This window comes from Sciurus carolinensis, chromosome 1, assembly GCF_902686445.1.
Source record: "Sciurus carolinensis chromosome 1, mSciCar1.2, whole genome shotgun sequence".
NCBI lineage: Eukaryota > Metazoa > Chordata > Mammalia > Rodentia > Sciuridae > Sciurus > Sciurus carolinensis.
The window spans coordinates 80,138,538-80,159,121 of NC_062213.1; the positions used below are offsets into that span (position 1 = coordinate 80,138,538).

General features: G+C 37.8%; 1 protein-coding gene across 3 annotated transcripts in view; it reads left to right on the plus strand.

Moving 5' to 3' along the window:
- Atp6v1h (ATPase H+ transporting V1 subunit H) overlaps nucleotides 1-20,298 on the plus strand; it is a 127,405-nt gene extending 107,107 nt beyond the window's left edge. For all 3 annotated transcript variants that reach the window (XM_047516354.1, XM_047516348.1, XM_047516361.1), the window contains one exon: nucleotides 19,835-20,298. In XM_047516354.1, the coding sequence (XP_047372310.1) occupies nucleotides 19,835-19,895 (61 nt within the window). In that variant the 3' untranslated portion in view covers nucleotides 19,896-20,298. The remainder of the gene's footprint in view (nucleotides 1-19,834) is intronic.
- The last annotated feature ends 286 nt before the right edge of the window (nucleotides 20,299-20,584 follow it).

The following is a 20,584-nucleotide window of genomic DNA, read 5'->3' on the forward strand; positions in this document are numbered from 1 at the left end:
TTTTACTCGAGAAGAACTAATGGGAAGGATAGATTCCGCTAATTATATAACAGAAACCCAAAATAACCATATCGTAAACAAGATGGATGTTTGTTTCTGTCTCACATCAAAATGTGGGACTCTGGGCAGACTAGAAGTGCTAAGGGGCCCACAGTTCTTCCAGTTCAGCATACTGCCATCCTCATGCCTATTAGTGATAGTGATGGATGTGCCAGGCAGTGGGAAGGCTCCCAAGAATCCCCCCTGCTACTTCTGCTAAAAAACCTTATTGGTCAGTACTCAGTCTGATGACTGCACATAGCTGCAACGAAACTGGAAAATGAAGTTTTTGCTCTGATAGGCCATGTCTCTAGTAAAATTCAAGTGTTCTCTTCATTTGGAAGGAGAGGAAAAGGATATTGGGAGAGCAACTGGCAACTTTCCCTTCCCAGAAGTTAAACCTACTGTATACTCCCACCTTTAAAATTATGAGCGTTTAAAGTTTTTCTAGGCTAGATTACTTGCATTCACTAGATGATTGAGCAAGCCATAATTTTTGGTGGGTTGATGACCCTCAAAGCCTCTTCCTCCTTTAAGAATTTTAGAAAAATCATTTGAAAATTAATATTTGGCAATTATCCTGGCATAGACATTGCCTAGAATTTTTTTTTTTTTTTTTTGTTACCTGGGATTGAACCCAGGGGAGCCTAGCCACTGATCTGTATCCCTAGCCTTTTAATTTTTTTGAATTAATCCCCCTTGAATGAGTTTTAATGCATCAATGAATAGCACAGCTGCATAACAATTAACAGAACAAGTAGACAAAGGCATTGAAAGGGTCTGTAATATTCATTTTTAAAACCAAAGTCATCTGGGCTGGGGAGATAGCTCAGTTGGTAGAGTGCTTGCCTTGCAAGCACAAGGCCCTGAGTTCGATCCCCAGCACCGCAAAAAAAAAAAAAAACAAAGTCATCTAAATGATCTGTATACCTGAAGAATAATTATAAATGCTGGAATTCATTGGGTTCTTTATTCATTGGATTAGAAATACAGTTTAAAGGAAATAATCCTATAAATTATTGAGTTTAACTCTTATGTATGTACATACCAGTATAAATATAGTTGACAACCAGATGATGAAATTGTGATAAAATGTTTTGTGATACATGTTTAGGCTGGTTAAGGGAATAACTTTGTCATGAATAAATTATGTCATTAAATTTCCATCAAACAGGGTTTAAATAATCTGTCTAGTTTTACCAAAATAGTTTGGCAGAGGTTATATCAATTTTTATTTCTGCCAGCACTTTATAAAAGGGTTCATTTTTCTATGCCTTTTATAACATTGGATATTATCAAATTACTTAAATATTTGCCAGTCTACTAGATGAAATATCCTTTTCAAAATTTCTATTTATTTCTTTATTTTATATATATACATTTTTGTTTGTTCTAATTAGTTATACATAATAGTAGAATGTATTTTGACATATTATATATATATATATATATGGAGTATAATTTCTCAACCTTCTAGTTATATATGATGTAGAATTACACTGGTCATATAATCATTTATGTACATAGGATAGTAATTATCTGATTCATTCTAGTATCTTTCCTATTCCCAATCCTCCTCCTTTCCTTTCATTCCCCTTTGTCTAATCCTAAATACTGCTATTCTTCTCCACCCCCCACCCCTTATTGTGAATTAGCATCCACTTACAAGAGAAAACATTAAGCTTTTGGTTTTTTGGGTTTGGCTTATTTCACTTATTCTCCAATTTCATCCATTTACTGGCAAATGCCACAATTTTATTCTTTATGGCTGAGTAATATTCCATCATGTATATATACTACATTTTCTTCATCCATTTATCTGTTAAAGGGTACCTAGGTTAGTTCCATAGTTTAGCTATTATGAATTGAGCTGCTATAAACATTGATTTTGCTGTAGTATTGATGTCACTGTAGTATGCTGCTTTTAAGTCCTTTGGGTATAAACTGAGTGGGATAACTGGGACAAATGATGGTTCCATTTCTGGTTTTCTGAGGAGTCTCCATACTGCTTTCCAGAGTGGTTGCACCAATTTGCAGTACCATCAGCAGTGTATGAGCCCCATATCCTTACCAACATATAATGTTGCTTGGATTCTTGATAATTGCCATTCTGACTGGAGTGAGATGAAATCTCAGTGTAGTTTTAATTTACATTTCTCTAATTGATAGAGATATTGAACACTTTTTCTTATGTTTGTTGACCCATTGTATTTCTTCTCCTGTGATGTGTCTGTTCAGTTCCTTTGTCCATTTATTGATTGGGTTATTTGTTTTTAATGGTGTAAAGTTTTTTGAGTTCTTTATATATCCTGGATATTAATGCTCTGTCTGAGGTGCAGGTGGCAAAGATTTTCTCTCCCCTTTTGTAGGCTCTCTCTTCACATTATTGTTTCCTTTACTGTGAAGCAGCTTTTTAGTTTAATTCCATCCCATTTATTGATTTTTGATTTTACTTCTTGTGCTTTGGGAGTCTGGCTAGGAAGTCAGTTCCTAAGCTGACATGGTGGAGATTTGGTCCTACTTTTTCTTCTATTAGGTTCAGGATCTGTGTTCTAATGCCTAAGTCCTTGATCTACTTTGAGTTGAATTTTGTGCAGGGTGAGAGACAGGGGTTTAATTTCATTTTGCTGCATATGGATTTCCAGTTTTCCCAGCACCATTTGTTGAAGAGGCTATCTATTCTCCAGTGTATATTTTGGTGCCTTTGTCTAGTATGAGATAACTATATTTATGTGGGTTTGTCTCTGTGTCTTTTATTCTATACCATTGGTCTACATGTCTGTTTTGGTGCCAATACTTGTGCCATTTTTGTTACTATAGCTCTGTAGTATTATTTAAGGTCTTGTATTGTGATGCTTCCTGCTTCATTTGCTAAGGATTGCTTTAGCTATTTTGGGCCTCTTATCTTTCCAAATGAATTTCATGACTGCTTTTCTATTTTGACGAAAAATGTCATTGGGATTTTAATAGGAATTGCATTAAATCTGTATAGTGCTTCTGGTAGTGTGGCCATTTGACAGTGTTAATTCTGCTTATCCAAGAGCATGGAAGATCCTTCTATCTTCTAAGGTTTTTTCTTTAATTTCTTTCTTTAATGTTCTGTAGTTTTCATTGTAGAGGTCTTTCACCTCTTTTGTTAGATTGAGTCCCACATATTTTATTTTTTATGTTGTTGGCAAACAGGGATAACTTGAATTCTTCTTTTCCTATTTGTATCCCTTTAATTTCTTTCTTCTAATTGCTCTGACTAGAGTTTAAGGATGATGTTTAATGGAAGTGGTGAAAGAGGGTGTCCTTGTCTTGTTGTGATTTTTAGAGGGAATGCTTTCAATTTTTCTCCATTTAGAATGATGTTAGCGTTGGATTTAGCATACATAGCTTTTAAAATATTGAAGTATCTTCCTACTATTCCTGATTTTTCTAGTGTTTTGAACATGAAAGGGGTACTGTATTTTTTCAAATGCTTTTCTGTACCTATTGGGATAATCATTTGATTCTTGTCTTTAATTCTATTGATGTGGTGAATTTGTTTATTGATTTCCATATGTTGAACCAACCTTGTATCCCTGGGATGAACCCTACTTGATCATGGTGCACTACCTTTTTAACATCTTTTTGTATGTGATTTGCCAGAATTTTATCGAGAATTTTTGCACCTATGTTAATTGGGGATATTGGTCTGAAGTTTTCTTTCCTTGATGTGTGTTTGTTTGGTTTTGGTATCTGGGTGATATTAGCTTAGTAGAATGAGTTTGGAAGGGTTCTCTCCTTTTCTATTTCATGGAATAGTTTGAGAAGTATTGGTATTAATTCTTACTTGAAGGTTTGTAGAATGTGCCTTTGTCTGGTTTTGGACTTTTCTTAGTTGATAGGCTTTTGATGGCATCTTCTATTACATTGCTTGAAATTAATCTCTTTAAATTGTGTTTGTCCTCCTGATTCAGTTTGCATAGGTCATATGTCTTTAAGAAATTTGTTGATGTCTTCAGGATTTTCTATTTTATTGGAGTATACATTTTCAAAATAGCTTGATTATTATTATTAGTGTCTGTATTTCAGTAGTGTTCATCATTATATTTTCTTTTTCATCATGAATTTTAGTAATTTGAGTTTTCTCTTTATCTTAGTTAGCCTGGCTATAAGGGTTTATCAATTTTATTTAACTTTTCAAAGAGCCAACTTTTTGTTTTGTCAATGTTTTGGATTGTTTCTTTTGTTTCATTTCATTGATCTTAGCTCTGATTTTAATTATTTCTTGTCTTCTGCTTTTGGTGTTGATCTGTTCTTCTTTTTCTAGGGCTTTGGGGTGTAATGTTAGGTTATTTATTTGGCTATTTTCTATTCTTTTTTTAAATTTTATTTTATTATTATAAACAGATGGGATACATGTTGTTTCTCTGTTTGTACATGGCGTAAAGGCATACCATTTGTGTAATCATAAATTTACATAGGGTAATGTTGTTTGATTCATTCTGTTATTTTTTTCCCCTTCCCCCCCACCCCACCCATCCCTCTTTTCCCTCTATACAGTTCTTCCTTCCTCCATTCTTGTCCCCCTCCCTAACCCTAACTCTAACCCTAACACTAACCCCTCCCACCCCCCATTATGTGTCATCATCCACTTATTAGCGATATCATTCGTCCTTTGGTTTTTTGAGATTGGCTTATCTCACGTAGCATGATATTCTCCAATTTCATCCATTTGCCTGCAAATGCCATAATTTTATCATTCTTTATGGCTGAGTAATATTCCATTGTATATATATACCACATTTTCTTTATCCATTCATCAGTTGAAGGACATCTAGCTTGGTTCCACAATCTGGCTATTGTGAACTGAGCAGCTATGAACATTGACGTGGCTGTATCTCTGTAATATGCTGATTTTAAGTCCTTTGGGTATAAGCCAAGGAGTGGGATAGCTGGCTCAAATGGTGGTTCCATTCCAAGTTTTCTAAGGAGTCTCCACACTGATTTCCAGAGTGGCTGCACTAATTTGCAGCCCCACCAGCAATGTAAGAGTGTACCTTTCTCCCCACATCCTCGCCAACACCTGTTGTTGCTTGTATTCTTGATAATCGCCTTTCTAATTGGGGTGAGATGGAATCTTACGGTAGTTTTTATTTGCATTTCTCTTATTACTAGAGATGTTGAACATTTTTCCATATGTTTGTTGATTGCTTGTATATCTTCTTCTGTGAAGTGTCTATTCATTTCCTTAGCCCATTTGTCAATTGGATTATTTGCATTCTTGGTGTAGAGTTTTTTGAGTTCTTTATAGATTCTGGAGATTAGCGCTCTATCTGAAGTATGATTGGCAAAGATTTTCTCCCACTCTGTAGGCTCTCTGTTCGCATTGCTGATAGTTTCCTTTGCTGAGATAAAGCTATTTAGTTTGAATCTATCCCAGTTATTGATTCTTGCTTTTATTTCTTGTGCTATGGGAGTACTGTTGAGGAAGTCTAGTCCTAAGCCGACATGTTGAAGCTCTGGACCTACTTTTTCTTCTATAAGATGCAGGGTCTCTGGTCTGATTCCGAGATCCTTAATCCATTTTGAGTTTAGTTTTGTGCATGGTGAGAGATATGGGTTTAGTTTCATTCTGTTGCATATGGATTTCCAATTCTCCCAGCACTATTTGTTGAAGAGGCTATCTTTTCTCCATTGCATATTTTTGGCCCCTTTGTCTAGTATGAGAAAATTGTATTTATTTGGGTTTGTGTCCGTGTCCTCTATTCTGTACCATTGATCCACCTTTCTATTTTGGTACCAATACCATGCTGTTTTTGTTACTGTTGCTTTGTAGTAGAGTTGAAGATCTGGTATTGTGATACCCCCTGCTTCACTCTTTCTGCCAAGGATTGCTTTGGCTATTCTGGGTTTTTTATTCTTCCAGATGAATTTCATAATTGCTTGCTCTATTTCTGTAAGGTACATCATTGGGATTTTAATTGGAATTGCATTGAATCTGTATAGCACTTTTGGTAGTATGGCCATTTTGACAATATTAATTCTTCCTATCCAAGAACATGGGAGATCTTTCCATCTTCTAAGGTTTTCTTGAATTTCTTTCTTTAGTGTTCTGTAGTTCTCATTGTAGAGGTCTTTCACCTCTTTTGTGAGATTGATTCCCAACTATTTTATTTTTTTCGAAATTATTGTGAATGGGGTAGTTTTCCTGATTTCTCTTTCTGAAGATTCATCGCTTATGTATAAAAATGCCTTAGATTTATGTGCATTGATCTTATATCCCGCTACTTTACTGAATTCACTTATGAGATCTAAAAGTTTTCTGGTGGAATTTCCTGGTTCCTCTAAGTATACAATCATGTCATAAGCAAATAGGGATAGTTTGAGTTCTTCTTTTCCTATTCGTATCCCTTTAATTTCTTTGGTCTGTCTAATTGCTCTGGCTAGAGTTTCAAGGACGATATTGAATAGAAGTGGTGAAAGAGGGCATCCCTGCCTTGTTCCAGTTTTTAGAGGGAATGCTTTCAGTTTTTCACCATTTAGAATGATATTAGCCATGGGTTTAGCGTAGATGGCCTTTACAATGTTAAGGAATGTTCCCACTATCCCTATTTTTTCTAGTGTTTTGAGCATGAAGGGGTGCTGTATTTTATCAAATGCTTTTTCTGCATCTATTGAAATAATCATGTGATTCTTGACTTTAAGTCTATTGATATGGTGAATGACATTTATTGATTTCCTGATGTTGAACCAACCTTGCATCCCTGGGATGAAACCCACTTGATCATGGTGCACTTTTTAATATGTTTTTGTATGCGATTTGCTAAAATTTTGTGAGAATTTTTGCGTCGATGTTCATTAAGGATATTGGTCTGAAATTTTCTTTCCTCGATGTGTGTCTGTCTGGTTTAGGTATCAGGGTGATATTGGCTTCATAGAATGAGTTTGGGAGGGTTCCCGCCTCTTCTATTTTCTGGAATACTTTGAGAAGTATTGGAATGAGCTCTTCTTTAAAGGTTTTGTAGAACTCGGCTGAGAACCTATCTGGTCCTGGACTTTTCCTTGTTGGTAGGCTATTGATGACTTCTTCTATTTCATTACTTGAAATTGGTCTATTTAAATAGTGTATGTCCTCCTCGTTCAGTTTAGGCAATTCATATGTCTCTAGAAACCTGTTGATGTCTTCGAAATTTTCTATTTTGTTGGAGTATAGATTTTCAAAATAGCTTCTAATTATGTTTTGTATTTCAGTCGTGTCTGTTGTGATATTTCCTTGTTCATTCCGAATTTTAGTGATTTGGGTTTTCTCTCGTCTTCTTTTTGTTAGTGTGGCTAAAGGTTTATCAATTTTGTTTCTTTTTTCGAAGAACCAACTATTTATTTTGTCAATTTTTTGTATTGTTTCTTTCGTTTCAATTTCGTTGATTTCAGCTCTGAGTTTAACTATTTCCTGTCTTCTACTACTTTTGGTGTTGGTCTGTTCTTCTTTTTCTAGGGCTTTGAGCTGTAGTGTTAGGTCATTTGTTTTTTGAGTTTTACTTCTTTTATTAAATGCGCTCCATGAAATAAATCTTCCTCTAAGTACTGCTTTCATAGTGTCCCAGAGATTTTGATATGATGTTTCTTTGTTCTCATTTACCTCTAAGAATTTTTTAATTTCCTTCCTAATATCTTCTGTTATACATTCATCATATAGTAGCATATTGTTTAATCTCCAGGTGTTGGAGTAGTTTCTGTTTTTTACTCTTTCATTAATTTGTAACTTCAATCCATTATGATCTGATAGAATACAAGGTAGTGTCTCTATCTTCTTGTATTTGCTGACATTAGCTTTGTGGCATAATATATGGTCTATTTTAGAGAAGGATCCATGTGCTGCTGAGAAGAAAGTGTATTCGCTCTTGGTTGGATGGTATATTCTATAAATGTCTGTTAAGTCTAAATTATTGTGTTATTGAGATCTATGGTTTCTTTGTTCAATTTTTGTTTGGAAGATCTGTCCAGTGGTGAAAGAGGCGTGTTAAAATCACCTAGTATTATTGTGTTATGGTCTATTTGGTTTCTAAAATTGAGAAGGATTTGTTTAACATACATGGATGAGCCACTGTTTGGGGCATAGATGTTTATGATTGTTATATCTTGCTGATTTATGCTTCCCTTAAGCAGTATGAAATGTCCTTCTTTATCCCTTCTGACTAACATTGGCTTGAAGTCCACATTATCTGAAATGAGGATGGATATTCCAGCTTTTTTGCTGAGTCCATGTGCATGGTATGTTTTTCCCCATCCTTTCACCTTTAGTCTATGGGTATCTCTTTCTATGAGGTGATATGCAGGCAACATATTGTTGGATCTTTCTTTTTAATCCAATCTGCCAGTCTATGTCTTTTGATTGATGAATTCAGGCCATTAATATTCAGGGTTATTATTGAGATATGATTTGTATTCCCAGTCATTTGGTTCATATTTAAAATTTTTGACACATCTTGGTTCCACCTTTATTTGACAGTTCCTTTAGGATAATTCCTCCCTTTGCTGATTTGCTTCTTTGTTTTTTATCTCTTCCTCATGGAATATTTTGCTGAGAATGTTCTGTAATGCTGGCTTTCTTTTTGTAAATTCCTTTAGCTTTTGTTTATCATGGAATGATTTTATTTCATCGTCAAATTTGAAGGTAAGTTTTGCTGGGTATAAGATTCTTGGTTGGCATCCATTTTCTTTCAGAGCTTGAAAAATGTTGTTCCAGGCCCTTCTAGCTTTTAGGGTCTGGATTGAAAAATCTGCTGATATCCGTATTGGCTTCCCCCTGAATGTAATTTGGTTCTTTTCTCTCACAGCCTTTAAAATTCTGTCTTTATTTTGTATGTTATGTATTTTCATTATAATGTGCCTTGGTGTGGGTCTGTTGTAATTTTGTGTATTTGGAGTCCTATAAGCCGCTTGGACTTGGTTTTCCATTTCATTCTTCAGATTTGGGAAATTTTCTGATATTATTTCTTCAAATAGATTGTTCATTCCTTTGGTTTGTTTCTCTAAGCCTTCCTCGATCCCAATAATTCTCAAATTTGGCCTTTTCATGATATCCCATAGTTCTTGGAGATTCTGTTCATGATTTCTCACCATCTTCTCTGTTTGTTCAACTTTGTTTTCGAGGTTAAATATTTTGTCTTCAATAACTGAAGTTCTGTCTTCCAGCTGCTCTATCCTATTGGTTATGCTTTCTATGGAGTTCTTAATTTGGTTTATTGTTTCCTTCATTTCAAGGATTTCTGTTTGGTTTTTTTTTCAATATCTCTAACTCTTTATTGAAATGATCTTTTGCTTCCTGAATTTGCTCTGTTAACTGTCGATTGGTGCGATCGTTCAATGCCTGCATTTGCTCTTTCATCTCATCGTTTGCTTCCCTAATCATTTTAATTATGTACATTCTGAACTCCCTTTCTGTCATTTCTTCTGCCATGCTGTCATTGGATTTTATTGATGTAACATCTAGATTTGTTTGGGGCTTTTCTTCCCTTGTTTTCTCATATTGTTCAGGAGTCAGTGGGTCATTAAGATATTGCAGATTTCCTCTATCAACTTATAATGTCCCTGAAGATTGCTAGTATATCCCCTCTTATCCTTCAGTAGCCTGAAGTCTTGGAGGAGGTCGATAATGCAGAGCTCCACGAAGAAGCTGCCTCTCTAGGGGTGGTGACCCTCAGGTGGCATATATTCCCCGCTAGTGGGCAGAGGTGCCTCCACTTGTTGACCAATGGTCATCCAATGGGGAACTAGACTGTGGGCTGAGGCAAGGCCTGTTTGTGCCTGTGTCTCTGGTTTTACCGTCCCTGTGGGAAAACCTTCCCCGGCCGGGAAGACTCACTCGGTGGGGACGTCTCGCTTGTCAGTTGCCCTCCTAGAGGTTCCCCTCAATCTACAACTACCACCTGGGCTGGGCTGTCTTCCTCTGCAACGATCCCAGGGGCCCGGACCTACGTCCTGGGCCTGGGAGCCTCACCCTTCGCAGGCGAGTCTCCTTAGGCTGCCTCTCCGAAAGAATCTGTCCGCCGCCCTGGAAACTTCGCTCCGCCCCTAGGCGTGTCTCTGTGCGGCTCTTCCAGCAAGAAGCCACCTAGCTCCTGGGACCCTGCTCTGCACCAATCGCCTGGCTACGCAGCCCCTCCCCCGAGCCACCACCTGGAGCCCCGCACAACAGCTCCGAGACCCAGAGACCCACCACACACCTCCTCCTCCGGACAGCCGCCCGGCCTCTGACACAGTCACTAGGAGTCCAAACAACTCACTTCGGGTCTCCTCCTCCCGCCAACCACCCGTAGCCCTAGGCAGTCACTCCAAGTCCAAGTGACCCGCCCTGTTCCTCCTCCTCCTCCTTGGGGTAGCCCCCCGGGTGTTCAGGAGCGGTGGCTCTGAGACCAAGTGACTCACCACGCTCCTCCTCCAGGCAGGCCACTGGTGTTCAGGAGCGGTTGCTTTTAGTCCAATCAACTCACCACTCGCCTCCTCCTCTGGCAACCACCTGTGGCTCTGATGCAGTCACTCCTAGACCAAGCGTCCCACCGCTCTCCTCCTCCAGGCAGGCCACCAGTGTTCTGGAGCAGTTGTTCTGAGATCAAACAGCTCGTCACGCAGCTCCTCCTCTGGCAACTGCCTGTGGCTCTGATGCTGTCACTCCTAGGTCAAGCAACCCGCTGCGCTCCTCCTCTTCCTCCGGGCAACCTCCCTGTGTTCAGGAGCGCTGGCTCTGAGTTCAAACAGTTCACCACGCAGCTCCTCCTCTGGCAACTGCCTGTGTCTCTGATGCAGTCACTCCTAGACCAAGCGTCCCGCAGCGCTCCTCCTCTTCCTCCGGGCAGTCCCCCGGTGTTCAGGAGCGCTCGCTCTGAGTTCAAACAGCTCACCACGCAGCTCCTCCTCTGGCAACCGCCTGTGGCTCTGATGCAGTCACTCCTAGACCAAGTGACCCGCCGAGCTTCTCCTCTTCCTCCGGGCAACCCCCCGGTGTTCAGAAGCGGTCGTTCCAGGTCTAAACAACTCGCCACGCAGCTCCTCCCCAGGCAGCTGCCCGGAGCCCCAGTGGCTGCTCGAGTCCAAGCGCTGTGCTGAGCCGCCTCCTCCACGATGATCCTCTTTGTCCCTTTTGATTAACTTTTGCTTGAAGTCTACTTTATCCGATATGAGAATGGAAACCCCAGCTTGTGTATGGAGTCCATGTGAGTGGGATGTTTTTTTCCCAACCTTTTACCTTCAGTCTGTGGATGTCTATTCCAATGAGAGGAGTCTCTTGAAGGCAGCATATTGTTGGGTCTTTTTTTAAAGTTCAATCTGCCAGTCTATGTCTTTTGATTGATAAGCTTACGCCACTAACATTCAGGTTTATTATTGAGATACAATTTGTATTCCCTGTCATTTTGGTTTATTTTTGGTTTTTATCTTGTCTTGGTTTCTCCTTCGATTGGCTTTTCCTTCAGTGTAATTCCTCACTTTGCTGACTTGTGGTGTTGTTTTTCACTTCCTCCTCACAAAATATTTTGCTGAGAATGTTCTGTAGTGTAGGCTTTCTAGTTGTGAATTCTTTTAACTTTTGTTTATCTTGGAAAGTTTTAATTTTGTCATTAAATGTGGAGCTTAATTTTGCTTGGTATAAGTTTCTTGGTTGGCATCCATTTTCTTTCAGAGTTTGGTATATGTTGTTCCAAGACCTCCTAGCTTGGAGGGTCTGGATTGAGAAATCAGCTGAGATTGGAATTATTTTCCCCCTAAACATACTCTCACATTTTTCTCTTGGGGCCTTTAAAATTCTATCCTTATTCTTTATGCTAGGCATTTTCTTATAATGTGCCTTGATGTGGGTCTGTTGTAATTTTGTACATTTGGGGTCCTGTAAGCCTCTTATATTTGATTTTCCATTTCATTCTTCAGTTTTAGGAAATTTTCCAATATTATTTTATTGAAAAGATTGTGCATACCTTTGGTTTGTATCTCTGCATTTTCATCTATCCCAGTAAACCTTAAGTTTGGTCTTTTTAGGTTATTCCATATTTCTTGGATGTTCTCTTCATGGTCTCTTAGTATCTTCTGTTCATGGTCAGTTTTATTTTTAAGATTATATATTTTGTATTCATTCCCTGACATTGTCTTCCAAGTGGTCTAGTGTGTTGGTAATGCTTTCCATTGAATTTTAAATTTAGTTTATTGATTCCTTCATTCCAAGGATTTCTGCTTGATTTCTTTTCAGAATCTCTATCTCTTTATTGAAGTGATCTTTCACCTCCTGAATTTTATCTCTGATTTTACTCCTTATATTTTCCTTTACCTTGTGGATCAGTTTAATTATGTATATTCTAAACTCCTTTGCTGACATTTCTTCCACTGTGGCGTCAGTGAATTCTATTATTGGAGAATCTTGGTTTCTTTGGTGTGATTTGTTCCCTTGCTTTTTCATGTTGTTTGTGTGTCCACCCATCTAGCAGTGTGGATCTGAGGCAGTACAGTTTCTACCCTGTAGACTTATAGTATCCCTGAACATTTCCAGTACCTACCCTTTTAATAACAGCCACCAGTGCAAACAGTATGCAATATTAAACCATATAGCCCCTACTAAGATGTCTACAGTTTTGTTGAAATAAACAGAAATTATGTGTTTAGTCATTGCCTACAATAAAAACGGTAAGTTTGCAAAAGGTTTTACAATTTCCAGTGGTGGACAAAGAGAGAACAGAAGTTGTGTAGGATATGGTTTATGAGGAGGGAGGAGAGTAGATAGAAGAGAAAAATTTTAGGAAGCGTAAAAAAGGGAATAATAGAGATTGGCTAATGGAGGTTGGCTGTTAGCAGGAGAAAAGAGAGAGAATCAAGGGAAACAGATAAAGGAGAGAAAATATATATAAAGTAAACATCTAAAACTATTAAAAATAGAAGAAAGTAAAAATAAAAGAACACAAAACAAAATTGAAATGTACTATTGGATTTCAGAGATTTCTCAACTTCCCTTCTCAGCAGTTAGGTAGGGTTGTCTAGAGTATGATGGTTGCTCCACCCTCAGGGTGGGTGGGGTTGATAGGATTGAGAGGGTTAATCCTGGGGGTGGAACTCTGTGAAGTGGGGTGTAGGCTTAGGTATACTCCATTCTCTTTGCTGAATGCCAATTGGTCTGGAGATTTTTAAGTCAGTACACCTCCAGGACGCAGCAATTGCTGGTCCATGCTGGAAGACTACTCTCCAGGAATCTCCTTTGGGTGACATTCGTGTGATGTAGGAGCCTGTTCTTAGCCCACTGTGTTGCCTTTGGACCCCATGATTCCTGGTCTCTGATCCAAACTCAATCTCTCCCACCCCTGCCCTTTCGAATTCCTGGTCAGGAGCTTCTCTCCTAGCTGGTCCTGCAAGCAACTGGATTGGAAGGGCCGGGGGAAGCTAGGTGGGTTTCCAAGACCAATATTCCCCTGTATAAACCTCTCTCCATGCTTGATTTTTCTCCTGGTCACTAGGATACTCTCTGCCATACAGTGTGGGTTTGCCTAGCTTGTTTTTGAAGTCAGGCTCAGGTCTGCCAGAAATCGACTCCCCTAGCTACTGGCCTCTGTGACTTGGCTGAAAAATGATTCCTTCTGCATGCCATGGGGAGAGAGATGGTGGCTTCTTTCCTGTACAAGGATATTGAGCAGTGCAGTTTACTGTAAGCAGTAACTCTGATCTCTAAACTTTTTATTCCCCGACATGCCTCAGTTCTCCCGAGAACGGGGTTCCTTTAATTCCCTTATTGCTTTACTGCATTCACAGAAAGACCATTCTGCCTCCAGCTGCTGCAGTGACTGTGGGTCTGGAGAGTTTTCCCTTGTTTTATTGTATTTGATCTCCTCAATCCCTAGTCTGTTTTGAATGTCCAGTATTAAATTCCAGTAAAGTTCTCCCCCCTAATTCTTGTTCATTTATCCACCTTGCTGAAAAACTAGCTGTCTGCTTTTCTTGCTTCAGAGCTACCAGGGAAACAACCTTTCTATTCCACCATCTTCTTGGCCCTTTTTATTTTTTATATTTGAGACAGAGCTTTGCTAATTTGCTGAGGCTGACTTTGAACTTGCTATCCTCCTGCCTTAACCTCTCAAACCACTGAGATTATAGGCATGTGCCACTGCACCTGGCTAATTTTTTGTTTTTAAATGTTTGAAATTTTTAAGAAATTAAAACCTTTGGAAGTAGTTGTGCCATTTCTATTGATGATTTATTAACTGAAAAAATAGTTAATTATAGATTCTACTTAAATTCATTTGAATTCAATTTGAAAACTTTTGTGATAGAAAGTTGGTGAGAGTAGGTGGTAGGTTCATTAATCACATACTTTTTTGGCTTATATTTGATGTTCAAATTTAAACAAATCTAACTTTTCTGAATATCTTTTGGGGTGAATGCTAGATTGTTCATCCTGTGGTGGGGGCAACAATCATAGGCTTAATTGTGACATTGTGGGAAAGGTCTACATGGTTTTTGAAGAGTGGGTCTTGTGCAGGCCATGGAAGGTTCTGGGCAGAGAGTAGGTGGGAGCCATTAACAGATTAGGAGGAGGTAGTGGGGGGAGGGTGGAACCAAGAGGAAGAAGGGAGTGCTAGGGGATGAGAGCTGTGTATGCAGACACCTTGAGGTAGAGAGAGCCCAATCCATTTGGGGAGTTACCAGTGGTTCTGGATGACTAGAGTCTGGTTATGAAGCTAAAAGTAAAATTGGAGATATGCCTAATGACCAGATCATGACAAGCCATCTTTGCTGTGTTGAGAAATATGAATTCTTTCCTGAAGGTAGTGGAAATCTACCAAACAATAATAAAAATAATAACAGTGTTATTTTAGCAATACCATTTTAGAGAGAGTGGGGGCTACTGTATTGGAGGAGGTAACACAGGAGGAAAAATGCCAGTGAGGAGGCTGCAGTTGCTTCCAAGCCATGGATGAGGAATATATGACTAAGTAAGGCAGGATCAAGGGTGAGGAGGATAGGGTAGGTTCTGTATACTGAGGAAACAGAATCGGTAAGACCTGGAGGCCCGTGGATATGGGGAGAAAAATAAGAGGGAGGAAGCCAGGTACACCCCAAATTTATAGTTGATATTCTTCATTACCAGGCAATATCAGATAAACCTTTAACAACTCTTGTTGCCTTGTATGTAGTATATCAAAGTTGCATAATCTTTATTCTTTATATAGCTCAAACTCATTGCAGGTGATTATAATTCATATTGAAGAAACAACTGGCCTATATGTTTTGAAATATTTTAGTTTTTGTGTATCTCATGGGGAAATCATTATCTAAAGGACAATTGTGTAGGCTAGGAAAGCTTTTGGATTTGTATGTAATATGGTCAGCTAGGGCATGGTCTACATTGTATAGATTGCCATTGGTCATAAGTCCTTGCAGATCAGGAACCAACATCTTTAAAAGGAAAAGGAGTATTTGCTGCCAATTCTGATGCTTTGAGTGGCTCAGTGTGTGCATGTCATAACCATACCTTAGAAAATGATGAAGCGGGTAAGGCATTGCTGGCCTAGTGATAGCAGGTAGATATGGGTATAGAGGGACTCTTCTGCAACATAAACCAGAGCTAAAGAAACTCACGATTTGGCTAGAGGTATTTAGATTTTATAACTCATTTAAAAAGATTTGATTACTGGAATTCTTGTAGAAAGAAATATCATATCACAAATATTGCATAAATTATGTTTATTATAAATTCTTTTTGGCTTGTTTTATTTTCAGTTTTGTTTGACACAATGATTATGGGCTACAACCTGATCTTTTAGTTTATGTATATATTGTACGATGATAAAACTTCTTGAATTTTTTTTTTTTTTTGTGGTAAGAACATTCAAAATCCTCTTCTGGCTCTTCAATGCATTTTTTTTCAAATGCACATTTTGGGTCTTAGGACTACAACTTGCATAAATAGGCTATTTTTAGAATCATTGACTTTTTCTTTAATGCTGTGGGTTACCTATTTAATGATTCTGCTAATCTACCTTTGAATTTAGATGCTGCTATAAATGAAGTAGCTAAGTGACTATGAAAATATATTTGAGAAAAAAATTGAGGATTCACATTGTGAAGTTCTTATGTTCTTCATTCTAATTTTTATCCAATAACATGTCTCCAACCAGTGGGAGGTAGAATATGGTGCTATGAGGCAGTACTTTGCTCATTAAAACTGAGACTGAAGACACTATGGTGGTGATGCTAACTTCACCTATACAATTGAAACGCATGCTAACTTCAGCTATATAATTTAGTGCCAGGAGAAAGGTGAATTTTCTGCTGGCAAACATATTAATCAGTGAAAACCACTGTCTCTCTTATTCTCCTTTTCATTTTATGGTTCATTAAAACTGAGTTTTAAAATTTGACAGACTTGATTATAAATACAATTATCACCACTAACTAGTTATCCTAACCTTACAGTATGTCATTCATCATTGCTAACTTCTAGTTTCTCTAAACTGGGGTTCATCATACTTTTTACAGATGTTATTGTGAAGAGTAAGAAAATGTATGTCAAAGCAATTAGTGTAGTTCTTAGTCAGTTTCAGGTTATAAAATAGTAGGTATTTGTTGTGATGTTTCCTATGCTGATTTTGAAATGTTGTGGTAACAGTCTGACTATATATTACTTAACTTTTAGAATTTAAGTGTTTCTATAAATTTGATGCAGATGAGACAGAGTGCTGTGATTTTTATTTGGTTCTGTTGTTACATAGGAGGAACAAAATTTTATTTTTTAGCTTATTAAAACAAAATTTGCTTTATGTTTAATGTTCAAAATCAGAAAAACTGGAAGAACCACTAAAGTTATGATTAAACAATAGTGAATTAGCTTTTAAGAAAACAAGACTAAGTCACTTGTTTTATAATTGCATAATTCAAAGGTGATGGATTTTCTACTGAGTCAGCAGAAAGGGAAAATAAGAATGACTTAGTGGTTTTCATTGATTAATGTTTGCCAATAGAAAATTCACTTTTCTCCTGGCATGAAATAATGTTGCTGAAGTTATCATGTGTTTCAGTTATATAGGTGAAGTTAGCATGTTGAATACTATCATAGTGTCTTCAGTTAGATTTAAAAAAAATAAAAATGTTTTCCTCTTTAAACAAGTTTTATACTGTGAAGGTATGGTGCTTAATTGTAATACAGCAAAGCCTTTTTGTTATTCTGAGGGTTAATGTAGTCTAGCTGCTGACTCCCAGGTATATTGGCTCACTGCAGAATAGAACCTCAGTAGAACATGTCACCTTCAGACTGCCTCTGCCAAATCTCAGCTGTCTCTTGGTGTTTTGTAGGAACCCAAGAACAGTTTTCAGTATTTCTTTGCTAGATATAAACTCTTCTGGCACATATAGCGTTCTATCTTTTGTTCTGGGATTTTTCCAAGTGGAGTGGGTCTTCAAAACTCCCCCTTGTTTCAACTCTAGAGATGTTGGGATCCCAAGAGACTTCAGTTATGGATGAAGTTAAAGGAAAGAAAAATATTATACTTTTCAAATTTTGCTTTTTAAGTAGAAGTAAAGATTTAATGTCAAACTCCTGTTGATTGCTGATACAAATTGGGCACCTCTTGAGTGAATTAAAAATTGAATTTTATTGTTATATTGATCTTCATACATAGAAAGGCATGCTAAATCATTTTAAACATCTCTTTGGAGTCCTTTATTATAGATTATAATTCTCTGAAGTAAGATTCATTCGAATTTTTCCTTTATCTGACAATAATGTAACTTTAACTTGAAGTAATTAGTTATACCCTAATTGTTTTCTGATCAATAAACATAGTAACAGTCTCTACATTCTGCAGCTTCCCAGCTCTTCTTGGAGGCTAGGCAGCCCCACAGCAGGGGGAGGATGGGATGAGAGCCCTGGTCAGCCCTGAAGTCATTTTGTTCCGTTGTTGACATTTTTCTGGGGTTCTGGTCCTTCACTTATAAAATGGAGACAGTAACACCCACTTCACTGGAATGCTATAAGGTACTGGAGGATGGCCTGTGGCCAGACCTGTAAGGAAATTTCCATAAATGCTTTGTGATAAAGGGTGGAATGGTACTAGCCAGTCTGTGTTCCCAGCCTGCAGCCACTTGATCCAAACTCCCTGTTCTTGGGGCACAGAGGATTCTGAGTAGCTTGGCTCCCTAGGTCTTCGGAATATTTCAGTTGACTGCATGTTCTTACTTGGGATCAGGGAAGCAGACTATAATGTTTTATTAAGCCAAGCTAAAGGAGCAGATTCACTCCAAAGTATTGGGCAGATTCGGTCTTTTCCAAAGTATATTATCCTTTCATTTGAGCATGATTCAACTCCATCTGTTATTTTAACAAGCCACCTGCCATAACTAACTGAGCAATTTCAGAAAAGCCTTAGGAAAGGATTTGATTCTTCTTTCCATGGACCTATCTGCTTTTTCTTGATGGACTTTTGGCATTTTGTGACCTATAGTCTTCATGTTAGTCTTACAAAGTTCTGACTCTTGGAGTACAAGTTTTCAGTTGTACTGGCTTTAAATCTGTGAGTGCCCTGGTCCTCCCCCAAATTGGAAATTACATAAACTCTCATGAGCAGATGGGAAAAGTGGTGCTGAGTTTTCTACATGTTAGGCCATGAAGAAGTAGATGCCTCTAGGCTGCCTTCTATGTATGAAAAAATGGGAGTGTAGGAAAGGCCATCATCCATATTACATGACTTTGACTAGGAACACAAACAGGAGCAAGAGAGGGTTGGGGAGGAAGCCATGGTTGGGCATGTCTTTAAATTCTCTGCCAGGACATCTCACTTTTGCTGTGTTTTAGTGTCCTCTTATTTTGACTGTGCTTCAACAGAATCTCTTATGTGAAGGACCCTTTTGTCCTGTACACAATAGTTCTATCTGGAGGGGATTGAACCACCCTTCAGGTCTCTGGAGAGGATGGAGCACTTGGAAGCATTGTGTGTAAAATTCACAAGGACTCTTGGTGATCACCTAGCATTTCATAGTCTGAGTTCTTGGGGGCTTTGCCACTTGCTCTTGCCTGCTGTCTTAGAAACTTACATTTAGAACCTGGTCTTTGACATGGGTCTTTTACTGAAAGAACCATAGCTTATTATAATTAAAGGGTTAAATGGTGTTTTTGAATTCATTCTTTTCAATGTTTTCTAAGAAACTGTAGTAAAATAGGCTAATGTTCAAAAGTAGCCCTCCTTAAAATGAAGCATATCTAATTTCAGGCTTAAGTTCTTAGGTATGTATTAAAAAAAGTACATATACAAGACCTGGAAATTTTGTAATATTATCTCCCTCCCCACAGGAAAATAAAACAAACCTATGCAGCCACAAATACTCCCTAGTTGCAGGCCTTCCCAGAGTAGCAGCAGTAATAGTGCCCCCAAACATTTTCTTTTCCTGTTTGATAAAATTTATAAGATCGCTTCCCTTTTGGTGGTCACATAAATTAGACACAACGACTTACTCTTCTTTGGAAATAAGATCCTCATTGGAATCATAATTAAGTTGATTTTTGAACACAGATTGCAGAAATGCTGGCAGTAATAAGCAGACCTTTATGTGAACAAGAAGTAGACTTTCCCTTAGAAGTAATTACATTAGCTTATATTACCTATTTGTGTGTTCAGTTACTAGTTTGTATGTATCATGAGTTGTTTTTGCATGAACAAGGGTAGAATTTAGTATAGGTACTTTTGAAATATGAAGTTGTTTTATTTTCCAGGATTGTTTTATTAGTAATTTTTAGATCATGAAAGTGATTTTCTCTAAGTGAAGTTCTAATTTGCCATGTCATTTTACTCTTATTTTCTAGGGAATATCTTGGCAAGCAGCTCCAATCTGAGCAGCCTCAGACTGCTGCAGCTCGAAGCTGAACTGTCTTCTTCCACCTTCCCCTTACCGGTGAGGACTACCTGGAGTGGGAACCTCAGTATTTAGGGTCAAGAATATAGTTTTTAATTTTACTTGTGATTTTCTTCTGTTGTGTAGCTGTTTCCAGTACTGATTTTGAAAAAGTGTTCACTTGTTCAATTGTATAAAAGTAGGTGTTTTCTGTATCTAAGGAAAATATTACTGTTACATATACTGCTTGCAATTTCTGTATTTATTGTTCTATGAAAATTAATATAGTTATTAAAGAATTCTCACTCCAGATGTTTTATTTTTCATTCTTATTCCTTACTTGGACTTTAAACAAAAGTCACCTGTTATCCCTTTCAAACCAGATTGAGAGAATTGTTGCAAAGTAGTGAATGGCAAATAAATGTTTTGAAATTATCTTTGAATCATCTCTTATCTGTCAGTATTACACAGACACAAACACTGTAACTGTTAGAGTGAACAATACATACTGCATTGCTTAATGATGGGCTGTATTCTGTAGAAGTATGTCCTTAGGCATTTTGGTTGTGCATACGTCACAGAATGTACTTAATACAAACCTAGATGGTCTAGGTCAATCGCTTGATTTGTACACTTGATGCAGTTAAGAGATGGGGTAAACAGGAGGTAAATGAGCCTGCTGCTGGTGTAACTGCATGCTCTTTTACAATAAACTTTTACT